This window comes from Hypoxylon trugodes, assembly GCF_022578975.1.
Source record: "Hypoxylon trugodes strain CBS 135444 unplaced genomic scaffold F4822scaffold_3, whole genome shotgun sequence".
Classification (NCBI taxonomy): Eukaryota; Fungi; Ascomycota; class Sordariomycetes; order Xylariales; family Hypoxylaceae; genus Hypoxylon; species Hypoxylon trugodes.
The window spans coordinates 2,703,711-2,727,534 of record NW_026250018.1 but is presented as its reverse complement, the minus strand read 5'-3'; the positions used below and the strand labels follow the sequence as shown (position 1 = coordinate 2,727,534).

At 47.2% G+C, this 23,824-nt stretch overlaps 5 protein-coding genes across 5 annotated transcripts; 4 read left to right on the top strand and 1 right to left on the bottom strand.

Moving 5' to 3' along the window:
- The first annotated feature begins 3,447 nt into the window (after positions 1-3,447).
- F4822DRAFT_180447 (uncharacterized protein) lies at positions 3,448-5,904 on the top strand. The gene has a single exon (XM_051453406.1). It carries the CDS (start codon positions 3,755-3,757, stop codon positions 5,243-5,245), a length of 1,491 nt encoding a protein of 496 aa, XP_051317060.1. The 5' UTR covers positions 3,448-3,754; the 3' UTR covers positions 5,246-5,904.
- Positions 5,897-8,830, bottom strand: F4822DRAFT_427137 (uncharacterized protein; the record flags this gene model as incomplete). Its single annotated transcript, XM_051460681.1, has 2 exons — positions 5,897-5,951; positions 6,003-8,830. 2 exons carry the CDS (start codon positions 8,828-8,830, stop codon positions 5,897-5,899), a joined length of 2,883 nt encoding a protein of 960 aa, XP_051317059.1.
- A 1,110-nt stretch (positions 8,831-9,940) lies between these two features.
- On the top strand, positions 9,941-13,447 carry F4822DRAFT_396217 (Sec23/Sec24 trunk domain-containing protein). Its single transcript, XM_051457503.1, has 7 exons — positions 9,941-10,449; positions 10,543-10,673; positions 10,730-11,024; positions 11,081-11,563; positions 11,612-12,709; positions 12,762-12,961; positions 13,025-13,447. The coding sequence occupies exons 1-7, from the start codon at positions 10,357-10,359 to the stop codon at positions 13,047-13,049; spliced, it is 2,325 nt and encodes a 774-aa protein (XP_051317058.1). The 5' UTR covers positions 9,941-10,356; the 3' UTR covers positions 13,050-13,447.
- Positions 13,448-13,803: 356 nt separating this feature from the next.
- Positions 13,804-15,181, top strand: F4822DRAFT_180397 (ribosomal protein L11). Its single transcript, XM_051453405.1, has 4 exons — positions 13,804-13,900; positions 14,037-14,070; positions 14,161-14,281; positions 14,344-15,181. Exons 1-4 carry the CDS (start codon positions 13,897-13,899, stop codon positions 14,743-14,745), a joined length of 561 nt encoding a protein of 186 aa, XP_051317057.1. The 5' UTR covers positions 13,804-13,896; the 3' UTR covers positions 14,746-15,181.
- Positions 15,182-16,877: 1,696 nt separating this feature from the next.
- F4822DRAFT_180327 (glycosyltransferase family 41 protein) lies at positions 16,878-22,510 on the top strand. Its single transcript, XM_051453404.1, has 4 exons — positions 16,878-18,734; positions 18,833-20,788; positions 20,854-21,463; positions 21,522-22,510. Exons 1-4 carry the CDS (start codon positions 17,164-17,166, stop codon positions 22,155-22,157), a joined length of 4,773 nt encoding a protein of 1,590 aa, XP_051317056.1. The 5' UTR covers positions 16,878-17,163; the 3' UTR covers positions 22,158-22,510.
- Positions 22,511-23,824: the final 1,314 nt, after the last annotated feature.

Here is a 23,824-nt window from a genome sequence, read left to right as displayed (position 1 = left end):
TACTATCACAGTAAATCACTCGTCCGCATTCATAATTGCTTTCCTCCTTTTGGTGGGCCGTTAGATGGACGTCCTGCTACGTAACGTCTTTCTTCCGGAACTACGTTGCGCGGTAACATCGGGGTAATATGTGACGTAAGAAGACGCCTATCAGCTCTATTATATTCAAGCTGTCGCCTCGGCCTTCTACCCATATGTGATTGAGAATTCTGCCTTGTTTCGACAATTTCGGAAAGGACTATATAAAAGTGTTGGTGGACACGACATATTGCCTCATTGCCTTGTCCGAATCTCGGAATGCGAACAAAGTTGCCATGCCTACGTTGCCTGATGCCTGTGTACGTATAGACGCATAGGTGGTAGACCGCACAACGAAGTGTAGAGAGCTTATCATATTGTCCAGCTATCCAGGGGCCCAGTAGAGCCGCGATATTTTATTGGTATCGGCATCAAAAGTGTATTTACCACCGGTGCCAGGCGAGGTGAGCAAGATATTAAATAAAGCCTGAAGGAGAAACTGGTGAGAGTATATGCTTATACGCGCCAGGAATTAGGACCCTGGTCGTGACCATAATGGCTCTCACGGCGTGGGGGGGACCTCCATGCATGGACTGTACATGTGTATAAGGCATGCGCAATCGTACACATACCCTGTCCGGATCCTCCTGTATGAAGATGTGCGATTGCCATAACTTGCGCATCGATGTTATCTGCATTCTGTTCTTGGTATCTACATACCCGGGATAGTTAGGTATATACAGTACATGTGTGGAACAGATTCCAGATATCAGAGTCTACATATACATATGTATGAAGGTATAAATATCTGGATACTTGCGGATAAGGCGTTCATAATTTACAGATGTAGTTATAATTTTCCGTATAAATAACGTTAGGTAGATAATCGATGGTTGAGACATTATTACGCAACGGATTCGACGAATTAGTCTATTTATTGCATCATCCCGTCATCCCTCAACCGTACCGATATTTTTTCGAGTGTGGCATTGTGGGGCCTAGCAGAATACCATGGATCTACACTACGAAACCCTACAATACTATCCCTTAAATATGTATACCATTAGTATCACGCTAATTCAACCCTCATAACGCTTGCTGACACAATTGAGGGATATCGTCCGAAGTATCTTACTCCAGACTAGCTATGTACATAGGGTGACGGTCGCTTGGGTCGCTAAGAAAGATACCAGCAGAGGCAGAGGTCAACGCGCTTATTATTATTATGATTATTACCCACTTAATCCACATAATCTACCTATACAGATTGATGCACGACATAACACCTCTCATGTGCTATGCTATCGCTACTATTACCGAATTCATCCATATCATATAATAAAATGAATTTAAGGTATACAGATAAATATATAATAAATAAGGTAGGAGGTAAGAGTTAAGATAGTTACGTTATTCACCAGTCAATATCATCACTTCTCACTTATACTTTATATATACTTTTATTATTAATTGTTATAAGCTGCTTTCATGCGAGTATATATCTGTAATAGTATACAGTTACCTACATAGTATGTATATAGAGTAGTAAGACGGCATCCAGTGTTATAGCAGGCATGGGCTATGGTTGCATTTGGATTTACTATGTACCTCAGTATATAGGTATCTATTCTGCAAGAGATGTGGGGGAGGATTTCGATGGGAATAGCCGGACTAATCATAAGTGCCCAGGAGTTCTTGTCTTCCCGTGTCCCCTTATCGGCTCCCCACTCGTCCAAGGGAACCCCCACAGAAAAAAAAAAGGTGAAAGAAGAGAAAGGTCACAGGTACATTTGTTCCGCTCCATCTTACCCACTATCAATCCTTGTATTCTATACATGTATGTAATAAGACCTGCGGAAAATCCATGTGGCATTTTATGGCTTTTACTGGATGCATTCTAGGGGTCGCGATCAAATCTCTGATCATTGATTAAAGTCGCAGTAGAGAGACGCGGGTCAACTTCTTAGATATGAAAACGACCCTCCCTTTTCCATAACACATGTCAAATCTTACGCTATCGCCATCGCTATACATGCCTAGGTGACTATTTTATAGGCATACCTTGTATCTATATATATACCTGATGTATGGAAGTAGGCCGTACATATAGAGAACAGCATTTAATATGTACCTATATATAAAAGGTATATATCGTATATACATACAGGTAAGGACATTCATTGAATGCTGGAGGTACTAAGGTACATACATTAAATACATACATACATATTGTATATATAATTGATGGATACGTTTGAACTTCCCCCTCTCCCCCCCCTGGTCCAACCTAAAGTGCCTCCTTCCTCGCTCCCTCCACGCCCCCCGTTCCCCCCCCGCTCTACTACGTTAGGAGGTCGTCTGGGTTAGCTGGATTAGTCCAAGAAGTACTTACCGTACTTGACTGTTAGTTTCCCGTGTTCTTATTCCAAAGGCCAACGCAAATATTTTTATCTTCCGATTCGGGCCTACTCGGCCGTTACAACATTTTTTACAGTTTAGTTGGCAAGAAGAATTATTGATCATCATCGTCGCAGGTAGATTCTATTTCTTATTATATATATAATACTACCTAGGTATACCTTATATTTATATATTTACTTACCTATACATTATACATTCTATATTCTACATCACACTTTATATACCTTATACCCTATACCTTCTATTTTCTACCTTCTACGTTATACATTTATGTATATATATGTTGATACATAATACCTGGCCCAGGCCCGTAGTCGAAGCAGACAAATCCACTCCTCCCCGGCAATCCTGCGCATCTGATAATAATAATAATAAATAAGTACCCAGGTAGAAGAAGGGTAGACTTGGCTGATCCGAACTGTGCCGGACATCTTCACAACCCTTGCCCCGGTATCTGATAGTATCTGATATCCCTCTCTCGACCCTTTCTGGCCTATCGGTTTATCTGCAGCGGATCCCTTCTCGAGCATACCCGTCCGCGCATTTCGTGTGCTCGTCATTTGGCCCAAGTATTCCCTCTTGCCTCCTGTCTCTTGTCTCTTTTCTTGCATCGATTTCGTTATTATCCAGTAGAGGCACATCACCTTCTCGTTATCTAAAGCCACCCATCCTCGCCGCCACGTACGTACCACAACCGGCATACCCTTCGTCGTTGCACCCAGAGACCTAGCCGGGACCCTACTTATCTGCTTCTGCTTTTATCTTCTGACGACCGCCTGCGCTGGTCACTCCCTCGCTCACCCTCATTCATTCACTGGTCGGATTCTGGCCTCGAGCGCCGTGGGTAGTTTGATAACACATTGTGGGCCCCAATCGTCTTCCTAACCATAACACACCAAGTTGTATCCTTTATTATACACCCAGCCTGGCCTTACATTCCCTCCTTCTCGTCACCCTCTTCTTCTTTCTCAATAGCCCGTGGCCTTCTACGCCAGGAAAACGAAAGACCAGGTGCTCCGCTCTCTCTACTTCCCACCCCCGTGACCTTAAGCATTCTTATTCCTACTCGTCGCGAAATCGGTATATGGGTATCTCGCAAGCCGTTCCATGGACCAAGTAAACCCCTTCGAACCGCTCCTGTATTTCGCACTTTGCATTCGATAGTACTAATTGGCCTCGTCGTCTTCTGTGACTCGTACGCTGTTAACACCACGTTGGGTCCCCGGGCTTGGGTGGCCTCGACACGAGGCTCCGTATTCCCAAGGCATCCTCTCTCCAGCCTGGGATATTCTTCCTTATAACCAAGACTGCAGACATGTCTACACGCTCTTCACGGTCTCCACAGGTCGAACCTGTAGTTCCCAACCAGCACATCGACGAGAACAAGCTCCCAAGCGGACAGTGCCGATACATTCTCCTCAACCCGGAGATCAAAGGACAACGTTGCGCTTGTGTGGGCTTTACCATTAATCGCTCCCTCCCAGGTGTCACCTGTGAATGTGGTCATCTCTCGTGCTACCACATCCAGTCCGCCGAACCGCCCCCCGATAGGAGCGAAGTAGACATGCTTCGACGGCGTATCAGGCTCCTTGAAGAGCAGCTTGATAGGGAGAATAACGGCGGGCTTGGCAGTGCATTGAGTCGCGTGGTCCGACGTTTGGGAGACTTAGAGGAGCAGGTTGAGAGGAACAGAGACGAGACGAGCCAAGAAATGAAGGGCTGCTACAGAAATGTTGACCGTATGTGGCAATCCGTCGCCCAGCTTGAAAAAAGGCAGGCCGGATATGACGATCGTTTTCTCATGTTTGATGAACGTATAGACGACCACGATGATACGTTGCAGAGATTGAGCGACAGACTCATCGAGTTTGATGAAGCGTCCATGGTATTAGAGGAGCGCGTCGAGGCACTTGAGGGGCAAGGGAGTCCTCATTTCGCTCTCCGCGACAGCAAAAGAGGCTCTACACCAGGCTCAGAAGGGTCAAAAAACTACAGCCGGGCTGTAGCAAGGCAATCCTGCCCGCCGAGTAGCCACGACCATAGTATAACGCACGCTACGTCGACTCTGGTCTCAGATGCTGGCAGAGGAATTAGCCAGGCTGGCCCAATGAAGATAAACGGGGCATGGACCGTACATGTGTCGCTTCTCCCAACAGCCTCACAACCGTTCCCCTTTGAGAAAGACACAAATGCGTATAAACGGTGCTTGTCCCGTGGGCTTCACCAAATGATTGCTGTTAGGGGAACAGACGGTGAATCCTTCTCAAAGGCCGTAACCAAAGCTTTTGGGAGTCTGCTTAGAGGAAGGAATTGGGTCCCACTACAGGCCAGATTATGCGATGCTGCGACGCTGCAAGGCCTTCCCATGTTACGACCGCTAGACCCTACTTTAGTCAACGCGACTTATGATCTCGATTTCTTACGCAAATATTGCGCCGTCTGCTGCCCTAATGGTAAGGTGGAGTCTATGTATATCGCTATGCTATCGGATACGTTGTCGTGGCAGTTTCTAAGGCGATCACCGTGTTATCTTGAAGGCCTTGAAGATTGTTGGGCCTACGATCCGCTTCTGGATCCGAACGACAACTTCGAAGATTGCGACAGCGAAATAGACGATCGACGGTCGGCAGGGGAGATCGTACCCCCATTGCCTTCCCTAAAGCGAACAGCTTCAGAGATATCGCGGACACCAACTCTAAGTTCGGCCTCCAACGAAGGAAATGACAGCTCACGGCAAAAACTACCACGAACAACCTGTATTCAAACAGCTATGGAACTTCGTAGACGAGGAGTGGAAATGGTTTAAACTTGATGCTTGGATATACCACATAGATTATGATGACGTACGGATAGACCTTGGGGGGCGTTTTTCTCCTTTTCTTTTTTATCGTTGCCCTCGCTCTTTATTGTGGGTGGGGGACAAATAGTACCTGGGAAAGGAATGCTATTGAGTTCCGACAAGCGTGGACACAGCTTCTTTTCAACCGTCGGTGGCCACAGAAAGGCACACGCGTTCGAAGTCTAGGTCAATCGCTCGTATTCTCAGTCAAGTCGGTCATTTGCTACAGTATGAGAGGGAAAGATCTAGAGAATGATCTAATCTGGCATCTCGAGGTGCGAGCTCGGGATCTTATAAACCTACACATAGACCAGAAGGATCAGTCTACGTGGCATTAGGCCAGATGAGGATACGGGATCTTAAATACCTACGGCGAAGAATGTTCAAAATTATAACCTGGCTATCTGGCTGCCGTCATATCCGCCTCTCTTGGCTAGTCAAGGCGAGGTTAATCTGATACGATTCGCTATATTTGGAGTTCGCTTGTATATATCTTTGACACCGTTAACTAGAGGTAGCTACATCTACTTTCTTTTATACATACGTGAGCTATATGGTAGACAGTATTTGAAGTTGAAACGGAAGCCAAGTTTCGAAAATACTGATAGGCACATGTTGCTACAACACAATGTTACTAACATAAGGCGAACCGTACTCTTTGCAGATGTTGCTTCTATTTGTTTCACGTTTTTATAACTAACGCATATCCGGGCTAGATACAAACGACGGTCGTCCTGCCTCGGCATCCATGTTGATGGTAAATTCTCCCATTGTCAGCCCCCTCCCATTGTTATCTTCTCGTATCTCTTTGAGAGTTCTAGACATATTTTCCAATAGCGTGCCAATTACGTGCAGAAGGGAATCTCTATTTTCTTCGAGACGTCTTAATCGTTTTTCGATCTGCTGCGTCATGTGCTCCCCTGGTGAGTCCTTAACAATTTCTCCTTCGCTTGCCTCTCCTGTTTTAGGCGTGATGATCATCCTATCGACTAAATCAGATATTTCTTGCTCCTTAGCTAGTTTCTCCCTTTGTAGACGCTCTTTTATTGACGTTGCCCGACATTTGTCCTCGTAGCTTTTCTCTTGAACGATGGGATGCTGTGCCGGTTCCTCTGGCTGTGAATTCGGCGTGTTGTGAGAATTAGGTGATTGTGTGAGGGAGATTATTCCAGCAGGATGACTTCTCCTCCTTAGACTTAGGATGCTGGGCGACGATGGTGGCGTTGGCATGCTGGTCATACTGTGACGATTGGATTTACTCGTTGTAGCGGATATAGTACGTTCAATATCACCGGTGTCAGGGTTCCTATGAATCAGAATTGACAAGGGTCTCGGACGGGGTTGTGGGATTATCTTCAGATTGTGCCTTAGAGCTGTTCTGAAGTTTGGATAGATACTTGTTGGTGACGGTGTTGGGGGCTCGTGTGCTGGATCTGGCTGAGGCTTTAGGTCGGTAACGACCATAATGGGAGATATAGAATTTCTACCGATTTTACCTCGCAGAAGCAAACCATAGTCAACCTGTTCCGGGACTACCTCTGTGGTCATAACAGCAGAGATTCCCCAGCCATTACTTTGAGATTGGCTTGTGGACCTCGATTCCAGCACTACAGGCACCGTGGTGCCGTCATCCTCACCTGGGAGAGATAATGGTTGACGGCGCCATGCAGACTTGTTGGTGGTAGGGATTAATTGGTTGGTAGATGCCATGGGCGATTTTCGATGTAATAATCTTTGTGACTGAATCGCATTCCCGGGAAACCACCCGAGAACAGGAGAATCCGTTGACTCCAGGTCTATTGGGTCTGCTATTGCATCCTTGAGAATAAACTGAGCAGCGTCTAAGTCTCGTCTCTTGTAGGCTTGGACTTTGGCTCTCCGCGCGATTCGTCTCTCGATTATGCTCTTTCGCCCACTTAAATCGCGACTTGAGAGGGCTATTGCCCCGTTTTCTGCGTTAATCTTGTTATATAAAGATGCTCCATGGTCTTGGAGTGGTGAGTTTATTGAACTCGGATCCCGATGAGGCCGCGGCGGGATTGCGTTAGAGATTGGCTGTCGATAGACAAAGTCGCTGTATGCTGCCGCTTCTGGGTCCGGTGAGCACTTCTTTACGCCGGCCGCGACATCTTTGCTTTGACTAGTTGTACTTGTTATCGGAATATGACACGCGCTATCTGTAATGGAGGATCCTTGACGCGTACTCGTCATCACCGTAATATCACTGGCTAGAGACTCCCTAGGCGAATCTATATCAACACTCACTGTCGGGGTGGTGGAGCCGTAACTAGTCCTAATTGATGTAGCGCATGTAGCTGGAGAAGGTTGCAATCTCAAGTCATCCATGTTAGACGGTTCATCTTGCGTTACTATAGCCGCAATGACTGGGTCCTCGACCTTGTGGTTGGACGCCGAGCACCCTGGCATAGAAGGAAGGCCGGGAACATTCTGAGGCTCACCATGGTGCGCGAGCGGCTGTATGTTTTGCATCAAAAGCTGATTGAGCGAGGTTGTGAGCACTCCGTTGGAGGTATACGCTCGCTTACTGGAAGTACGGGGCCGTACCACTGGGGGATTAGCGTCATCTGTTTGAGCTGGCGTTCTTGGGCCGACCTCTGTTGAAGCTGACCCTGCCGCTGTAGGTGGTGAAGGAAAAGTCATCGCTGCCAACATTTTGGGGAACCCGGGGGATTCAGGTAGCGATTGATCCTCAGGGGGTGTTAGGGTCGATCGGGCAAGACTCAATGTGTCTACCCGTAAGCCTTCATGCGAGGCGACCAGATTCCCTGGGACGCCTGGGTGTTGTAGGATGTGGTGGTCGAGTCCTTGCTCCTCATTTTCCACCGATATTCTCAGTGAAATTTGGGACGTTTTGCCCGCAATTGTCGGAAATTTGTGGGTATTAATCGCTTTAAATTCAGTGGAAATTCTCTGAGTTATTTCCCTATTTTCGCGACTCCGAGAGGGTGGTTTACCACCAAGACACTCCGTAACAGATTTAGCATCTATGGGTGTAACCGTCCTCGCTAGTGAGCTAAACCAAGGATCCCTTTTCCCTATCGAACCTTGGGTTCTTGGCCGTATATCATCTGTATGTCCGGCCCGAGAAAGTGTCTTTGACGACAGAGTTGCCGTAAAGGGAAGACCCCAACCTTTCCTCGATGAGGTCCTCTCAGGCCACTCTTGACTTGTAAATGCACAGGAGGACTTTGACCTCGTGCGGGAGAAGTAGCCGCGACTAGGAGGTGAAGATGTTATCGGGTAGCGATTTTCATTCGTCCTACTCGGCATAACATCAGGTACATATGACAACGACTGAGTATGTGTTTTCGTTTTCCACTCCCTTTTTAGGGACTTTATTGACCATCTTCCATCCTCATTGGATGTCAACAGATTCGGGGCATTTTCGGACTGTGTATGATGAGCGGAAGGAGACTTATCCGTCGCTAGATTTGTAAAATTATGCACGATATCAAGCATATTTGAGACCGATCGAGAGCGAGGTAAGCGAGTGAACCTCGAAACTCGCTTCTCTACCGTCGATCGATCCATCTCTGGGAAATATGCTTTGCTAAGAAGAGGACAGCGCGGTTTGTAGTATCAAAACCTACACGCCGACATCATCACTACCCAGACATCTAGGTGGCTATATCGCGTTCGACGTGACGTAACGACAACGGGAGGTTTAGCAGCCAACACTGTGGCATGCTCGAAGTAAGAAAGAAAGGCTCGCCTAGCTTATTAGTCTGGGGTAAGGGGTAATTCCTCAATCAGCTAAGGACGTATAATACATATGCGTAGTTGTATATCATATACTTGTGTATACACGTGTATATGTATATGTGTGTAGGATGTGTAAAATGTGTAGGCGAGCTATCGCGGAGCTTTCCAGAGAAATTGGGACGCGCTTTGTACATAAGATATACCGTACACACATGTTCATTACCTAATAACGATTGGCGAATTCGGTTCAGCATCCTGCGGATTTAATATTAGATATGTTAGGTACCTTGTACACCGAATTAGTTATTTTCTAATTTATTTTGATTCCCGTCCGCTCTAAGTGCAAAACGGACGCGACCTTACCTGCCTTTTCCTTGTGTTGGGGGTTCCTTCGATTGAATTAACATGGGTTGGGAGACGTGGGCAATCCATAGTGTCGGTTCATTTCGTCTCGGCCATCCCCGGAGAGGTAAAGTCTAAGTGATGATCTGCAACGCCTTCCTCATCTGCCAATCGTCGTTGTAACGTATGGATATGGATATGGATGTACCGTTCGTCTCTCAGCCCCTTCCTACAAACCTGAACTGAATTGCGAGATTTCATAGTGCTAGTAAGATGGAGGCGTGTAGTCCTCTCAACCTTAAGCCACGTACTCTATGTTGATGGGTGATATTGATAAAGAATTAAATTGGGTTAGGTTAGTCTCTCGTTCCTAGAACGCGGACGATAAACCTTTTTTTTTTTCCCTCCCTCTCAATGTCTACTATGTAGTAAATTAGGTTATTTCGGTTCATCATGCACCTACCCAGGTATTTTTAGATTTTTACCTGCCTAGGAGAACAATTATGTTTGTTCTAACTACATAAATGTGGATAAATCCGTTTTAAATACTCTTATTATACTATACAGGTGTGCTTACCCGACTAAACGGGGGTTCCCCTCCGATATGTACTTACGGATACTTTACAGGGATATGTACACTTCTTTTTTTCTCTTTGGCCGCAACTTGTTCATATCTCTAAGAAAGTAAGGTACAGGTGCGACGTTAGGATTGATTGACGGATTTCCAAGCTTGAACTCCCACCGACCCCACCGAGCCAGTCTGTCCTCAAGCTTCTAAAGTTGCCATGCTACACACATCACGAATTTGATGAGCAAGAGAAACCGAAACAAAAAGACGAATTTAAAAACAACAATTCACCCTCTTCGCGCCAACTAAGGGCTTGCCGTCTCGTGTCCTGTGACATTGTATTTGGAATTTAATAAGTCCACCCGAGGATCGGCAATTGCTGCATTGATCTCGACAACAAAAATAAAGAGAGGGCTTGGCGAACTATCGCAAACGCGCCAACAACATGGATTATGAAGCGTTAAAGGAACAATGGGGTGAGGTTGAAGACCGCGATGGCGTTCGGCTGAGTTGGAACGTCTTCCCCAGCTCTCGGATGGTAAGTTGTCTCCTTCCCCTCTTCTCTATACCTTCGGCCATCTTCGTAGCGGCCATCTTCGTGTAGAGGCATACGTTCTAAAGCTTCGTGTAGGAAGCATCCCGTCTTGTTGTCCCCATCGGCGCCCTCTACACCCCCTTGAAAGAGAAGCCGGATACTCCTCTACTGCAGTTCGAGCCTGTGACGTGCAAGCAACCATGTCGATCCGTTTTAAATCCTTTCTGGTTGGTTCCCGATTTGTTTGCTAGTTGTCTCTCGCCGCGAAGCTAACGATGCCCAGTCAAGTCGACGTTCGAGCACGGCTATGGATTTGCCCGTTTTGCCTTTCAAGAAATCCCCTCCCGCCTCATTATAAAGACATCACGCCCAATGCCATCCCTCCCGAGTTACACCCCTCCAACACGACTATCGAGTATAGGCTCTCTCGACCTGCTCCTAGCCCGCCTATCTTCCTTTACGTTGTCGATACATGCCAAGAAGATGACAGTCTTTCGGCCCTTAAGGAGTCTCTTGTCATGAGTTTGAGTCTTCTCCCCGAGAATGCTCTGGTTGGCTTGATTACCTATGGGACAATGGCATGTCTTTCCCTTCCCACCTTCCCGATGCTTTTGTTGCTAATAAGACCTTCCAGGCCCAAGTTCACGAGATCGGATATACCGAATGTGCTAAATCATACGTCTTCCGCGGCAGCAAAGATTATTCCGCCAAACAAGTCCAGGAGATGCTGGGGCTGCTCGCCCCCAGTTTGCGCCCTGGGATGCCTCAGCAGCAGCCCGGCCGACCGATGCTTCCCATGGGCCCTGCAACTAGATTTCTCTTACCTGTCCAACAATGTGAATTCCAACTTACAAAAATCCTCGAGCAGCTGCAGAAAGACCCCTGGCCCGTCGCCAGCGATAGGCGAAATCTCCGTTGCTCCGGCGTCGCACTGAGTGTGGCCGTAGGTCTTCTTGAGTCGTCTTTCCAGAATGCTGGCGGCAGGATTATGCTCTTTGCGGGCGGCCCTGCAACAGAAGGGCCCGGAATGGTAGTTGGTCCCGAACTAAGAGAGCCTATTCGTTCGCATCATGACATCGATCGTGACAACATCAAGTACTACAAGAAAGCGCTAAAGGTAAATGATTTGCCTATCTTCCCCCGCACTTGTGCTAATGCATCTTAGTTCTACGATAATCTCGCGAAGCGAACAGCTCACAACGGCCACATAATAGACATTTTCGCTGGTTGTTTGGATCAGGTAGGATTACTCGAGATGAAAGGCTTGTGCAACTCTACTGGCGGTCATATGATCCTCACGGATAGCTTTACTTCGTCCATGTTTAAGCAGTCGTTCATTCGTGTCTTCGAGAAGGATGGTGACGACAACTTACTAATGGGTTTCAACGCCGTTCTGGAGGTCTTGACAACTAAAGAGTTAAAAGTAACCGGCTTGATTGGGCACGCCGTATCGCTAAATAAGAAGTCGACCTCTGTTGGCGAGACTGAGTGCGGCATTGGAAATACTTGCTCGTGGAAAATGTGCGGCATTGACCCCAATGCGAGTTACGGTGTCTATTTTGAGATCGCAAGTCAAGGCGGCCCCACACAGCATCAGCAAGGTCAGCAGAAGGGTATGATGCAGTTCTTGACGTATTACCAACATTCTTCGGGTCAATTCCATCTTCGGGTCACCACCATTGCCAGGAATCTAAGCGGCCCAGCTGGGGATCCGGCCATTGCCCAGTCCTTTGACCAGGAAGCTGCTGCGGTACTCATGTCCAGAATTGCTGTTTTCAAAGCAGAGGTCGACGATGGTCCCGATGTCCTTCGATGGGTGGACCGCATGCTTATCCGATTGTGTTCGCGTTTCGCCGACTACAGGAAAGATGACCCGTCGTCATTCCGGCTTGAGAAGAACTTCACTCTCTACCCTCAGTTCATGTTCCATCTCCGACGGAGCCAATTCCTCCAGGTCTTCAATAATTCACCCGATGAGACCGCCTTTTACCGTCACGTGTTAAACCATGAAGACGTGAGTAATTCTTTAATCATGATACAACCAACCCTCGACTCGTATACCTTCGACCAGGACGGTGGCCAGCCGGTTTTGCTAGATTCGACCTCTATTCAACCCACGCATATTTTGCTTCTCGACACGTTCTTCCACATCCTTATCTTCCACGGCGAGACCGTCGCGGAGTGGAAGAAGGCTGGTTACCAAGACCAAGAAGGCTATGAGAATTTCGCTGCCCTACTTGAGCAACCGAAAGAGGACGCAAGAGTAAGTCGGGATTCGCTATCGCTACGAGCGTATTGCTAATTTTTTTGGGCAGGATCTTATTGCCGACAGATTTCCACTTCCGCGTTTTATTGTTTGTGATGCCGGTGGTTCTCAAGCGCGATTCTTACTGTCGAAGCTTAACCCATCCACAACCCATACCTCAGGAGCGTACGGTGGTGTAGGTGCCCAGACCGCCCAGACTATCTTTACCGATGATGTGTCACTGCAAACTTTCATGGATCATCTTATGAAGTGAGTAATACCGAGTAAAGACGTTCCGGGATAGACATGTGTAAGACTGACAAATTGTGATAGGTTGGCCGTAAGTGGTACGAATTAGACATGTTTGGGGGCCTCATGAATTGCCTTTGGGAAACTTCTACGATGTGTGCTACATTTTGAAGGGGAGATAAGCGGCAAATTCAATGCAAACTGGGTTAAAATGAACAGAAGAGCTTAAGTATTGCGGAAGAGATAAGCCTAACTTGAGCCCTAGGTATTTTTCAAAGAAGGGAACCATTCATGCATTGAGAGATACGTTGTCCAGTGCACATATCCCCTCATTGTTATCGTAGACCATTAGCATGAATCGATGGGTTTTGCCTCTTATCATCTATCTAATGATTGAATGGATGAATAAATAAATAAATGAATAAATAAATGAGGGCATGCGAGAAACTAAATGTTCTAACATTTAATCACTCTGTAAATCTAATGTGTTGAACGGTAATAATGAAGGGATATATATAAACATATGACTAGAAGTTTGTACCTATTTAGGTCTACCTACCTAGGTTGTACGTGTAGGTAGAACCTGCCTAAGCTTTTTTGAAAAAAAAAAAAAAAAAAAAAAAAAAAAAAAAAGAAATCATTCATACAAGCAATTGCCTAAGCGAAGTTGTTTGCCAGGTCTATGCTTTCAAACCTAAGACTGCATAAAATTAAACCAATCATATCCTTAAAATCCCAACAAGTCTCCATTTATATTTTCCCGCCTTAGTACGAAATACATACCCCCACCGTCTAGGGTTTGCGAAGCCCACAACCGATTTTCCTCAACATCCAAGCTTCTTCAACTTCCACTGAATTCATTCCAATCCCTCCTCACGAGGTTCAGAATATCTTGCGCGAGAAAGTCTCCTCAATTTTTACAATTTGACCTCCGAGACTTATTCATATAAGCCAAGATGCGTAAGTCTATTCTTTGACTAAGCTCTTATCGTTTTGTTTTGTCTTGTTTTATTTATTCTTGTCAATTTTCTGGCTGGGGTTTTTTTTTCTTTTCCTATTACATTCATCAAGCTAACTGCTTCACACAAAATTATAGCTCCCAAGTTTGACCCCAACGAGGTTAAGGTGATGTACGTCGAATGAGATGCCCACAGACACGACTTCGCTAGAGCGGAAACTTGCGACCGTCGCAGACAAAATACTGACCGAATATCATATAGCCATCTTAGGGCCACTGGTGGAGAGGTCGGCGCCTCGTCCGCGCTCGCCCCCAAGATCGGTCCCCTCGGTCTATCGCCAAAGAAGGTCGGAGAAGACATCGCCAAGGCCACCGGAGATTGGGTACGCATTCTTTTCAACATCATACGAGGCCGATTTTCCGAGCTAACACTCACGATCAACAGAAAGGCCTACGAGTTACCGTGAAACTTACTATCCAGAACCGTCAAGCCGCCGTCTCGGTTGTTCCCACAGCTTCTTCGCTCATCATTAAGGCACTGAAGGAGCCGCCCCGCGACCGAAAGAAGGAGAAGAACATCAAGCACTCCAAGAGTGTGCCTCTCGACGACATCATCGAGATCGCCCGAACGATGCGATTCAAGTCTTTCTCGAAGGACCTGAAGGGAACCGTGAAGGAGATCTTGGGAACTGCGTTCAGTGTGGGATGCCAAGTCGATGGAAGAAGTCCGAGGGCCGTCAACGACGACATCGACAGTGGTGAGATCGACAGTAAGTCTCGACATACACCCCTCAGCTCCCCGCTAAGCTGGTTACTAACAAGGAATCTATCAGTTCCGGACGAGTAAATATGGATGAATTGGGTGGGCTAAAAATGGGCTTCTTTTTTTCCGCTGCATCTTTCAACAGGAGTTCAGGAATGGCTTGCGATAGTCTTCGCCGACGCACTCTGAATTGAGACGAATGAATCAGTAAAATTATATCTCCTTCGGTTTTCGTGACGTGTATACCCTTTTCCTTTCTAGACGGACCCATTCACGTCCTTGCCTACACTCTGAGATACACCTAATTCACCATGGTCTATTTCTATTTCGTGTCAAGGGAGATCAAACCAACGCCGACTACTCACCGCGGCCTTCTTGCTATCGTAGCAATGTGGAAGCTGAGGTCCATCTCACTAGGCTAACATACGGGCATATCTCGTGGGGGATGAGGGAGCTCTAACCTACCTAGGTACCGTGGCGAAGCAAGGATAGATGTGTGTAACTTTTTAGTAGGTTATAGTTAACCTAGAGGGAATAGACTCCGGGATTGCTAGAGTCGCTACTTGAGGACCTAAACAATTCCATCTCGTGCGAGTAAGCATAGCGAGTAAGCATACAATGGAATTTGGGGCGGTTGCGCTCTGCGACGTCCTCTAGCCTGATTAGTAAACTATAGATATACAGTCATACTCCCATAGAACATCAACCATGAAAATCCCACCTCGAGGCGTAGTTTATATATACATATTGGAAATACTCTAAAAGGATATCATTAGTGATGTGATTAGGAAATCGGATAGTGGCCAATCGGGTTGGTAAATACTACGCCGTTACGCATTACTAATCCCCCTATTATACTTATGCTGCAAAGACTCAAATGCACAGCAAGTCGACCGACTATGGTCGTGGTTGTAACGAATAGATGTACTGAGGGATAATTTTATCCACGTAGTTACATGGTCATCATGCATCTGATCAATCTTATGTACGAAGCACTTACATGTAGCTTTTACGCATCAGCATTCAGTACCTACCAGCCTACCTAGGTAGGTACTTGCCAGATCAGCAGGGAGTCACCGACTTTGTTAGGTATTAGTGGCTTAAATGTGGCGGCTTGAAATGTCAATCACGCGCAGTGAATTTATACAGGTTACGTAGAGTATCTGATATACACATGTAGGTACCTACCTGATGTAAAAACAAACTAAAAGCATGGTGCAGAAGCGGTGTATGTATTGATTACACGTGCCTCGTAGGCTTACGAATGTATCTGGGTGTATATAGGTAAACAATTGGGTCTTACATACCTAGGTATTTATGTAACTCATGCGGGAAATAAACTTCTTTATAATCTCTCCTGCTTATATTAATTGTTGTACATAATAAACTTATGTATGCATCCATGTTTGTAGTACCTAATTATGCCTTTGTATGTTTATGTATATGTAGGCTCGGAGTTCAATGTTGCTTCAGAGAGGTATTTCGCGCCCTATGTATGCTAGCTACATACGTATAAATGTTTATATATCCATACATATGTATGTATGTACCTCTATAATATATATTTGCGCGCGATGTCTAATACTGGGGTACTTAGCGTAGGTTGGTTTCATATATTATTTTAAATGTCATGAGTACCCGCCAACGTCAAGTAAGTAACAGGGATAAGCAGGTACTGTTTACTTGATATGATGTACTCACTAAGGCAGGCCACCTAATGTACATCTGCTAGCGCCCCCCAGCCGAAGAAATGGATGTGACAGGAGCTGATGGAGACCAACATCCATGGATGAACCAAAATTCAATTTGGACTCAGCCCCCCCACATACAACCAGCGCCGTTTCCTCTCGACCCTCATATTCTTTCTGTTACATATACCTACATACCAATATACGGACTGGCCGCGCGACTTGAACCTGATTTGATATGACATGACCTTTGATAAGTCCCTTTTTAACGCCAGCTTGAAACGATACCTCCCATCTCAATCCTTTCGACTCCCTTTTTGGTCGTCTATACCCGCATAGAAAATTGGTTTCTTACCCGTCATCCCAAGTCCATTCCGTCTCTCACTTGCCGGTCTGACTTCGAAAACCGCGTTCCTCTTTCGCATCTCGACTACCCCTTCGGAGTCGGAGTCCTTTCCTCTTCCCTGCCTCGCCTACGTCCTTGCGCCTGGCTGGCTCCGGAGCTTTCCCGTCGTGCGAGGCAGAGCAGAGGACGAGGAACCTATCGTCTGAGGAGGTAACAAGGAAGTCGGGATTTGGCCTGATCCTATACTTCGGATGACAGCCTCAGGTCAGCCCCCTGGCTAAGAGACCTACCTCTGCCTGTTTTTTTTTTCTTTCCTTTTCAATACCAATCTCCAAGCTACGTATACTTCCAAATGTATACCAGCCAGCTTCCCTCAGCCGTGCTCTAACCAGCAGGCTATAATGAGACCCCCCATCAACTCTAGCCTCTAGACCCCTCCTCTCTCTAAGCCTGCGCGGCCCTTGCCAGATGTTGCCCTCACTTCAAATGCACCATATGGTGCAGCCTTCACTGCACCTTGACTCTCCATCACCCATCCAACTAGACCGCAGACAGGGCCGCCTGTCTTTCCCTCAGTATGGAGGCATCGCCGCAAGAGCTTCTGGGTCGTCACTGGCTTTCGGTTTCGCGCCCGCCCACCGAGCCTTCCCCATTCGTTCTTCACAACCGCCGGCGCCATCCCTGCCGACTCATCCGAGGTCGAACGCGTTCATGATTCCGTCCCACCTAGCCGAACACGACGAACATCAACTTCGACGCAAAACCCCGAACGGTACAATAGATGCCGGCTACGATGGGAACCCAGCCCAGCTCGCGTCTGGTCCGCCACCCTTAAAGCACATGATACTACCTGCATCTTCTAATTTTATACCCACTGCCGTCTACTCGCAACAAGACGGTCATGCGATCAAGCACCAAGCCAAACTCTCGGCTGACAACTGGTCTTTCCAGTCTGCAAATTTCAATGTCCCAGACCATAGTAACCTTCTAGGTCCCGACTCGAATTCATTGGCTTCAGGAGGTGGTTGGCATCACGGTTTCGGTAATGATTCTCACAACTTCGTGGCCCTTGATTGTACACCTGGTGGTTTGTCTACGGCCTACTATCCTTACAATAATGGCGTCAAGATCCCGACAGCTCTGCAACCTATATATCAGCATTCTCCAGGGCCGGCCATTTTTGACAATGGGGGCCTCCTTCCACCCTCAGCCTGGCCCGATGCGAACATGCCTACTTATCATCCTACCGCACACCCAGGAGCCTTGAGCCACCATAATATAAGCCATCAATCAATGTCCCATATCCACTCTGCCAATGTGCTCATGCCGTCAAGAACTCCCTACAATACCCTCCTACCCCGTTACGACGAACCCTCGATAGGCTTGCAGGCGCCAGCTCATGGGCTAGAGTCTCTTACACTTGAGTCTACTCCGTTTCACAGACCTCGACCTGAGTTAAACGAGCCCACTACGCCCGGAATGTTTAGAGAGAAGGCTCTCGCAAATGCTCATCGGTCTTATATCGAGCTATTAGCGTATCTCCACCATAATAGAAAGTCGCACGGTCGCTCCACGCAGGAAGTCAAAACTTCGAAAATGGTCATATTCCCGAAGCTTCCTCGCCCCCAAAGTCATCCTAGTTCTGCTACTTCTTCACGGCGGCCCCAACATGCCTTTGGGGATTTGGGCGGTAGCAACGGTCACATAATGGGTTCGCGGGCCGATCCATCGCCAGAGTCATTCGGGCCGCGTGTCATGAAACAACAACCGCGGAGCGGCGGAACGTCGCATTCGGCCTTCTATCATTTATTCAACTCGGAAAACTCGGGGTACCCTATCGCCGACTCAGAACGAGTTACAACATCCAGCACGCCCCTCTCCGGCGCTAAAACTGCTGTGGTAATGTTGACACATCTGTGTGAACAAAGCGGCTGGAAATGGGTCGACGGAATGCTGCTTGGAGGCTGTTTACACTATGGCCTCGAACATTATGAACAATCCTTAGAATGGTTCCAAAGGATCGTATCCCTAGATGAGACGTAAGTCTACGTTTCTTATTACCGTACTCCCCTTCTTTCTTATTTTCATCTACGGCCAATATATAGTTTGAAATAGCCTAGCTGACCGCTATCCGTAGCCATGTTGAAGCAATTTCCAATGTCGCTGCTGCCCTGTACTGTCTTAACCGACATGACGAGGCGGAGCGTCATTGGCTGCGGGCCGTCCGCCTCCGGCCAAGCTATCTGGAAGCTGTTGAGCATCTTGTAGGACTCCTCTGTTCGAACCACAGGAGTAAGGAAGCTGTTGATATAATCGATTCGGTCCAGCAGTCTATCCGCCTGCATAATGTCCGCCTCAGCTATGACGTGGGCGTAGACGCAAGCAATGGAATTAGCGAACCCATATATGGTGCGCCTGAATCGCATGCGCCTATCCCCCCTGGGTCAACGAACAACGGGGGTGACTTGCAAGAGTCAAGGCTGCCTGGGTTTAGCTCAAGTGGCTATCGCGTAGCTGGTAGCGAGAACGGTCGTGTAATTGCACTGATACACGCCAAAGGAAATATGTTGTATGCACTAAAGGATATTGACAGGGCTTCCGAGGCGTTTGAGGAGGCAGTGCTCATCAGTACTGGACGAAAGCTTCGATGTATTCATTCGCTCATTCGTAAGATACAATCGGTTCTATCTCCCCCTGATGCCTTTGGATACACAAGGCGGAGTAATATACATGCGCCCTCCTCAGGACCATTGCTATTACCGCCGGAGAGGGCAAGGCACACGGCCCAATTGGTGTTCGCCACTCATGGCGAGCTTCCTGGGTTACGTTTTATGCCAGAGGGGACACCGAAAAGGTCTGCGATATCTACCACGAGCAATTCGCTACTATCATTAGCAAAAATCTTCCAAGATGCCATGTCTAATGGGGGCACCTTCCCGAGGCTCTTGCGTCAGCCCTCTGGCATTGGTGATATTTTGGCGCTCTACTATCTCTCCCTATCACTTTCCGAGAGCCCCTCAACGGCTAACAACGTCGGAATTTTGTTGGCCAGTGTTCAACATACAAGTTCAACACAGCAATCGCACATGTTCGAAAGCCCGAATATTCCGCAAATCCCGGGAATCGCTCCAGGCAGTGGCCTCGCTCTAGCTCTCGCCTATTATAACTACGGTTTAAGCTTGGATTCCAAACATGTCCACCTTCATACGAACCTCGGAAGTCTGCTTAAGGATATCGGACAGCTTGATCTAGCAATCCAAATGTACGAACAGGCCGTGGCTTGCGACGGGAACTTTGACATCGCCCTTACAAACCTAGCCAATGCTGTCAAGGATCGTGGCCGCATTAGCGACGCCATTATCTACTATAGACGAGCCGTCAATGCCAATCCCGATTTCGCGGAAGCTGTGTGTGGTCTATCCACTGCTCTCAACTCCGTCTGCGATTGGAATGGCCGGGGTGGTGTGCTTTTGCATGGCGGAACGTATGACCGTTGGCATGTTGACGAAAAGGGGATGCTTCGGGATGTGAGAAATGAAGGGGCCGGCAGCGGCTTGATGAAAAGAGTCGTTGATATTGTCTCGAAACAACTCGCGGACTCGTATCATTGGGGCGCTGGTGCCCTGCGAAACGGAGCTCTCGAATTATTAAGCCCCCAACTCAGCCTATCAACAATAGAGACGCAACAGTTAAACATTGAGAACGAGCTTCGTAAGTGGGCCGGCCGCCCGTGGGAAGGCTCAAGAATTTTGCGGCTTGTGGAACGCTCGATGAAAACGACGATGAGGCGATGGTATCTAGATGTCCACGTCCACGGCCGGCCGTCACAGTCGGGATACCCCCGGCTAAGATTGCCGCCTTCGCTAGCTGTACCATCTGCACCCACGGTACTTCCTTTTCACACCTTCACTTGTCCGTTGACGGCCAAGGATATACGGATGATTTCCCAAAGAAATGCTGCTAGGATATCATGCTCGACTCTCAAATCAGCATGGCTTCCGAACTCCGTTTATATGCCGCCGCCGCCTCCTCGCCCACACCTTAATGTCGGATATGTTTCTTCGGACTTTAATAATCATCCACTTGCACACCTGTGAGTTTAGGCTTCATTTCCCTTGAGCCTCCCTTTTCTTACTTGACTAATCGTGGTACTTTCAGGATGCAATCCGTATTCGGATTCCACGACCCATCACGGGCGAAAGCCTTCTGTTATGCCACAACTGCTAGTGATAAGTCGGTCCACAGGTTACAAATCGAGCGTGAAGCCCCCGTGTTTCGTGACGTGAGTAATTGGCCATCAGAGAAGCTCGTGGAACAAATAGTCAGGGACGAAATTCATATTCTTGTCAACCTCAACGGCTACACTAGAGGGGCAAGAAATGAAATATTTGCAGCTCGACCCGCCCCGATCCAGATGTCTTTCATGGGGTTTGCTGGCACACTCGGAGCCGAATGGTGTGATTATATCTTGGCCGATGAAACCGCCATTCCACCTTCCACATTACGGCCCATGAGAAGCAACATTAGTCTAGAAGATGTTTTCCGAGATGACGAGTTCAGTGATACTAACGGTTGGATGTATTCCGAGAACATCGTTTTCTGTCGCGATACTTTCTTTTGTTGCGATCATGCGCAGTCATGCGATACGGACGAGAGGAAAATCACGTGGGCCGATGAGCAACGGCGCAGGTGGAAAATGCGCAAAGAAATGTTCCCTAATCTTCCAGACGACACCATTATCCTCGGTAACTTCAACCAGCTATACAAGGTACGGTTCAAAGTCAGAGACTCGCGCAACTTAAAGTATGACTGACCATCCCAATTAGATTGAACCGTCAACATTTCGGACGTGGTTGCGCATCCTCTCCAACGTACCCAAGGCAATTCTGTGGCTTCTCAGGTTTCCCGAGCTCGGCGAGAATAACCTCAAGAAAACGGCGAGGGCCTGGGCAGGCGAAGATGTGGCGAGCCGAATTATCTTCACGGATGTAGCACCAAAACAACAACACATCTCACGAGCCCGTATCTGCGATCTCTTTCTGGATACGCCCGAATGCAATGCGCACACAACCGCAGCCGATGTTCTATGGTCTAGTACTCCGTTGTTGACCCTGCCCAGATATCCTTACAAGATGTGCTCACGTATGGCGGCATCAATCCTCAAGGGGGCATTGCCAAAGACGGCTCAAGGAGACGAGATCGCCCGGGAACTTATTGCTTCCAATGATGCGGACTACGAATCCTTGGCGACTCGGCTTGCAGGAAGCCTCACTTATCAATACACAAATGGCCAATACTGTGAAGGGTACGGGCGATTAGCTGAAATACGAAGGGTTCTTTTTGACGCAAAGTGGACATGCGCCCTCTTCGACACACATAGATGGGTAACTGATCTCGAAAGAGCATATCAAGAAGCATGGCGGCGTTGGGTGGCTGGAGAGGGCGGTGATATTTACCTATAGGATGGCGAAGCATATATGCAAGATGAGAGCAATTTTGATGCTCGATTTTGCACCTGATGTCGATGGGAAACGATGTCAAGTACTCGAAGCTGCTGTGGATATTTTTATCTCATTAGATATAATATCTCCTTCGGTAATACCTTAGGGAGCGAGGAGTTCTGGCGACTTGGGAGGGAACCGGCGTGTCAATTAAGCCTACGCCAGGCCCTTGTTTGCATTTTCCAACCTGGTTATGAGACAGGTATACATGAAGAATTCAATTTCTATGATAGAATAGGTGACGGACTCGGACCAAGTGCTGGTAGGGTTACGTCACATAGGGACGGGAATTTCAAGTCGTTTCAGTAGCGACTGCTAGGGGCGTTTGGCATTGCGGCAGCATGGATTCATGGATTCATGCTATCGATGGATTTTTAGATATACCCAAAGCTGACACCCCGATGGGCGAAAGGCTAGCGTTATCTTTCTTGGTTATGGCTTTTTCTTTCGGTTGTTTTTTTTTTTTTAACGGTTCGCTCCTCTACTTCCGTATCCTTTGGAACCAATAAAGAAAAGAGGGTCGTCCCTCCAAACACCAGGCAAAGTTACATGAGCTCGTAATATTTTCAAGGTCCGTTATTCGCCTTCGTATCACTATAAAACCCATGGCGGGTATCTGGTTCGTGAAACATCGGCATCGCTTATCCGTCCCGTTTGTACCTTTGTATGTTACGCAGAGATGTTGGTAAGTATTCAGTAGCAAAGAGACCAGGCTTTCAAGGTGTATCACCCGTGTATCACACGATGGAAATACACCGACTCGTCCCAGCAGGCTGGCTAGTACGTGGTGGCTTGGTAGGAAATGTAGTGGTGTGGAGCAAGACTTTCAGCCGGTGAAGGAGAAATCGAGGTGCGGCTGAGGGAAGTCTATTTATTATGTCGTATTTTATTTTATCTTATTTTTTTAATTTTTTTTGTTCCTTCAACGGTCACTATATCGAAGGCAAGCAAGGAGTACCCCAGCGAATTTTGGGGAGATTGTTGGGTTCGCTTGGCTTTACCGTTTCAAGATGACAGATGATTGGGTGGTGGTAAAAGAGCAAAGAGTAGGGGAGGGAATTAAAGAGCAAAGCAGAACAAAGGGCTTTTCCAATAAAGCTGACATGTGTGGCATCAAACTTCATTAAAGATTGGGGCTAGGACGCATGTACATATGCAACCTATGCAGCACCCTGTCTCTTACGCAAGTTCCAAGGTTTCTTTACAAGTCTCACGGATACAAATACACTTCAATAAACCAGAACTACGTCAGGGCGCGTGGTACGTGATCTTTTATTTTTATCATTACTTTTCCTTTTTTTTTTTTTTTTTCCTCTTCCCTTTCATTATTTTCCCAGTAGCTCACTATTTCACCTACGCCCGGGGTGGCTCCCCTAGTTCAACGCCTCCGAGCGCTTCCAAAGCCAGCAGAGTTTTTACTAGACGGAAGCTATAGATACGATTATTAAAAGCTTCCTTCTGTTAGAGCATGAGAACAACCATAGGTCTGATATTACACGCACACACACACACACATATATATATATAATCAACGATGTAGATAAGCACCATAAATATATATATATATTATGTACCTAGCAGCCTAGGTATGTAGTAATAATATATTTGTGGCATAAAGCAAAGCGCGT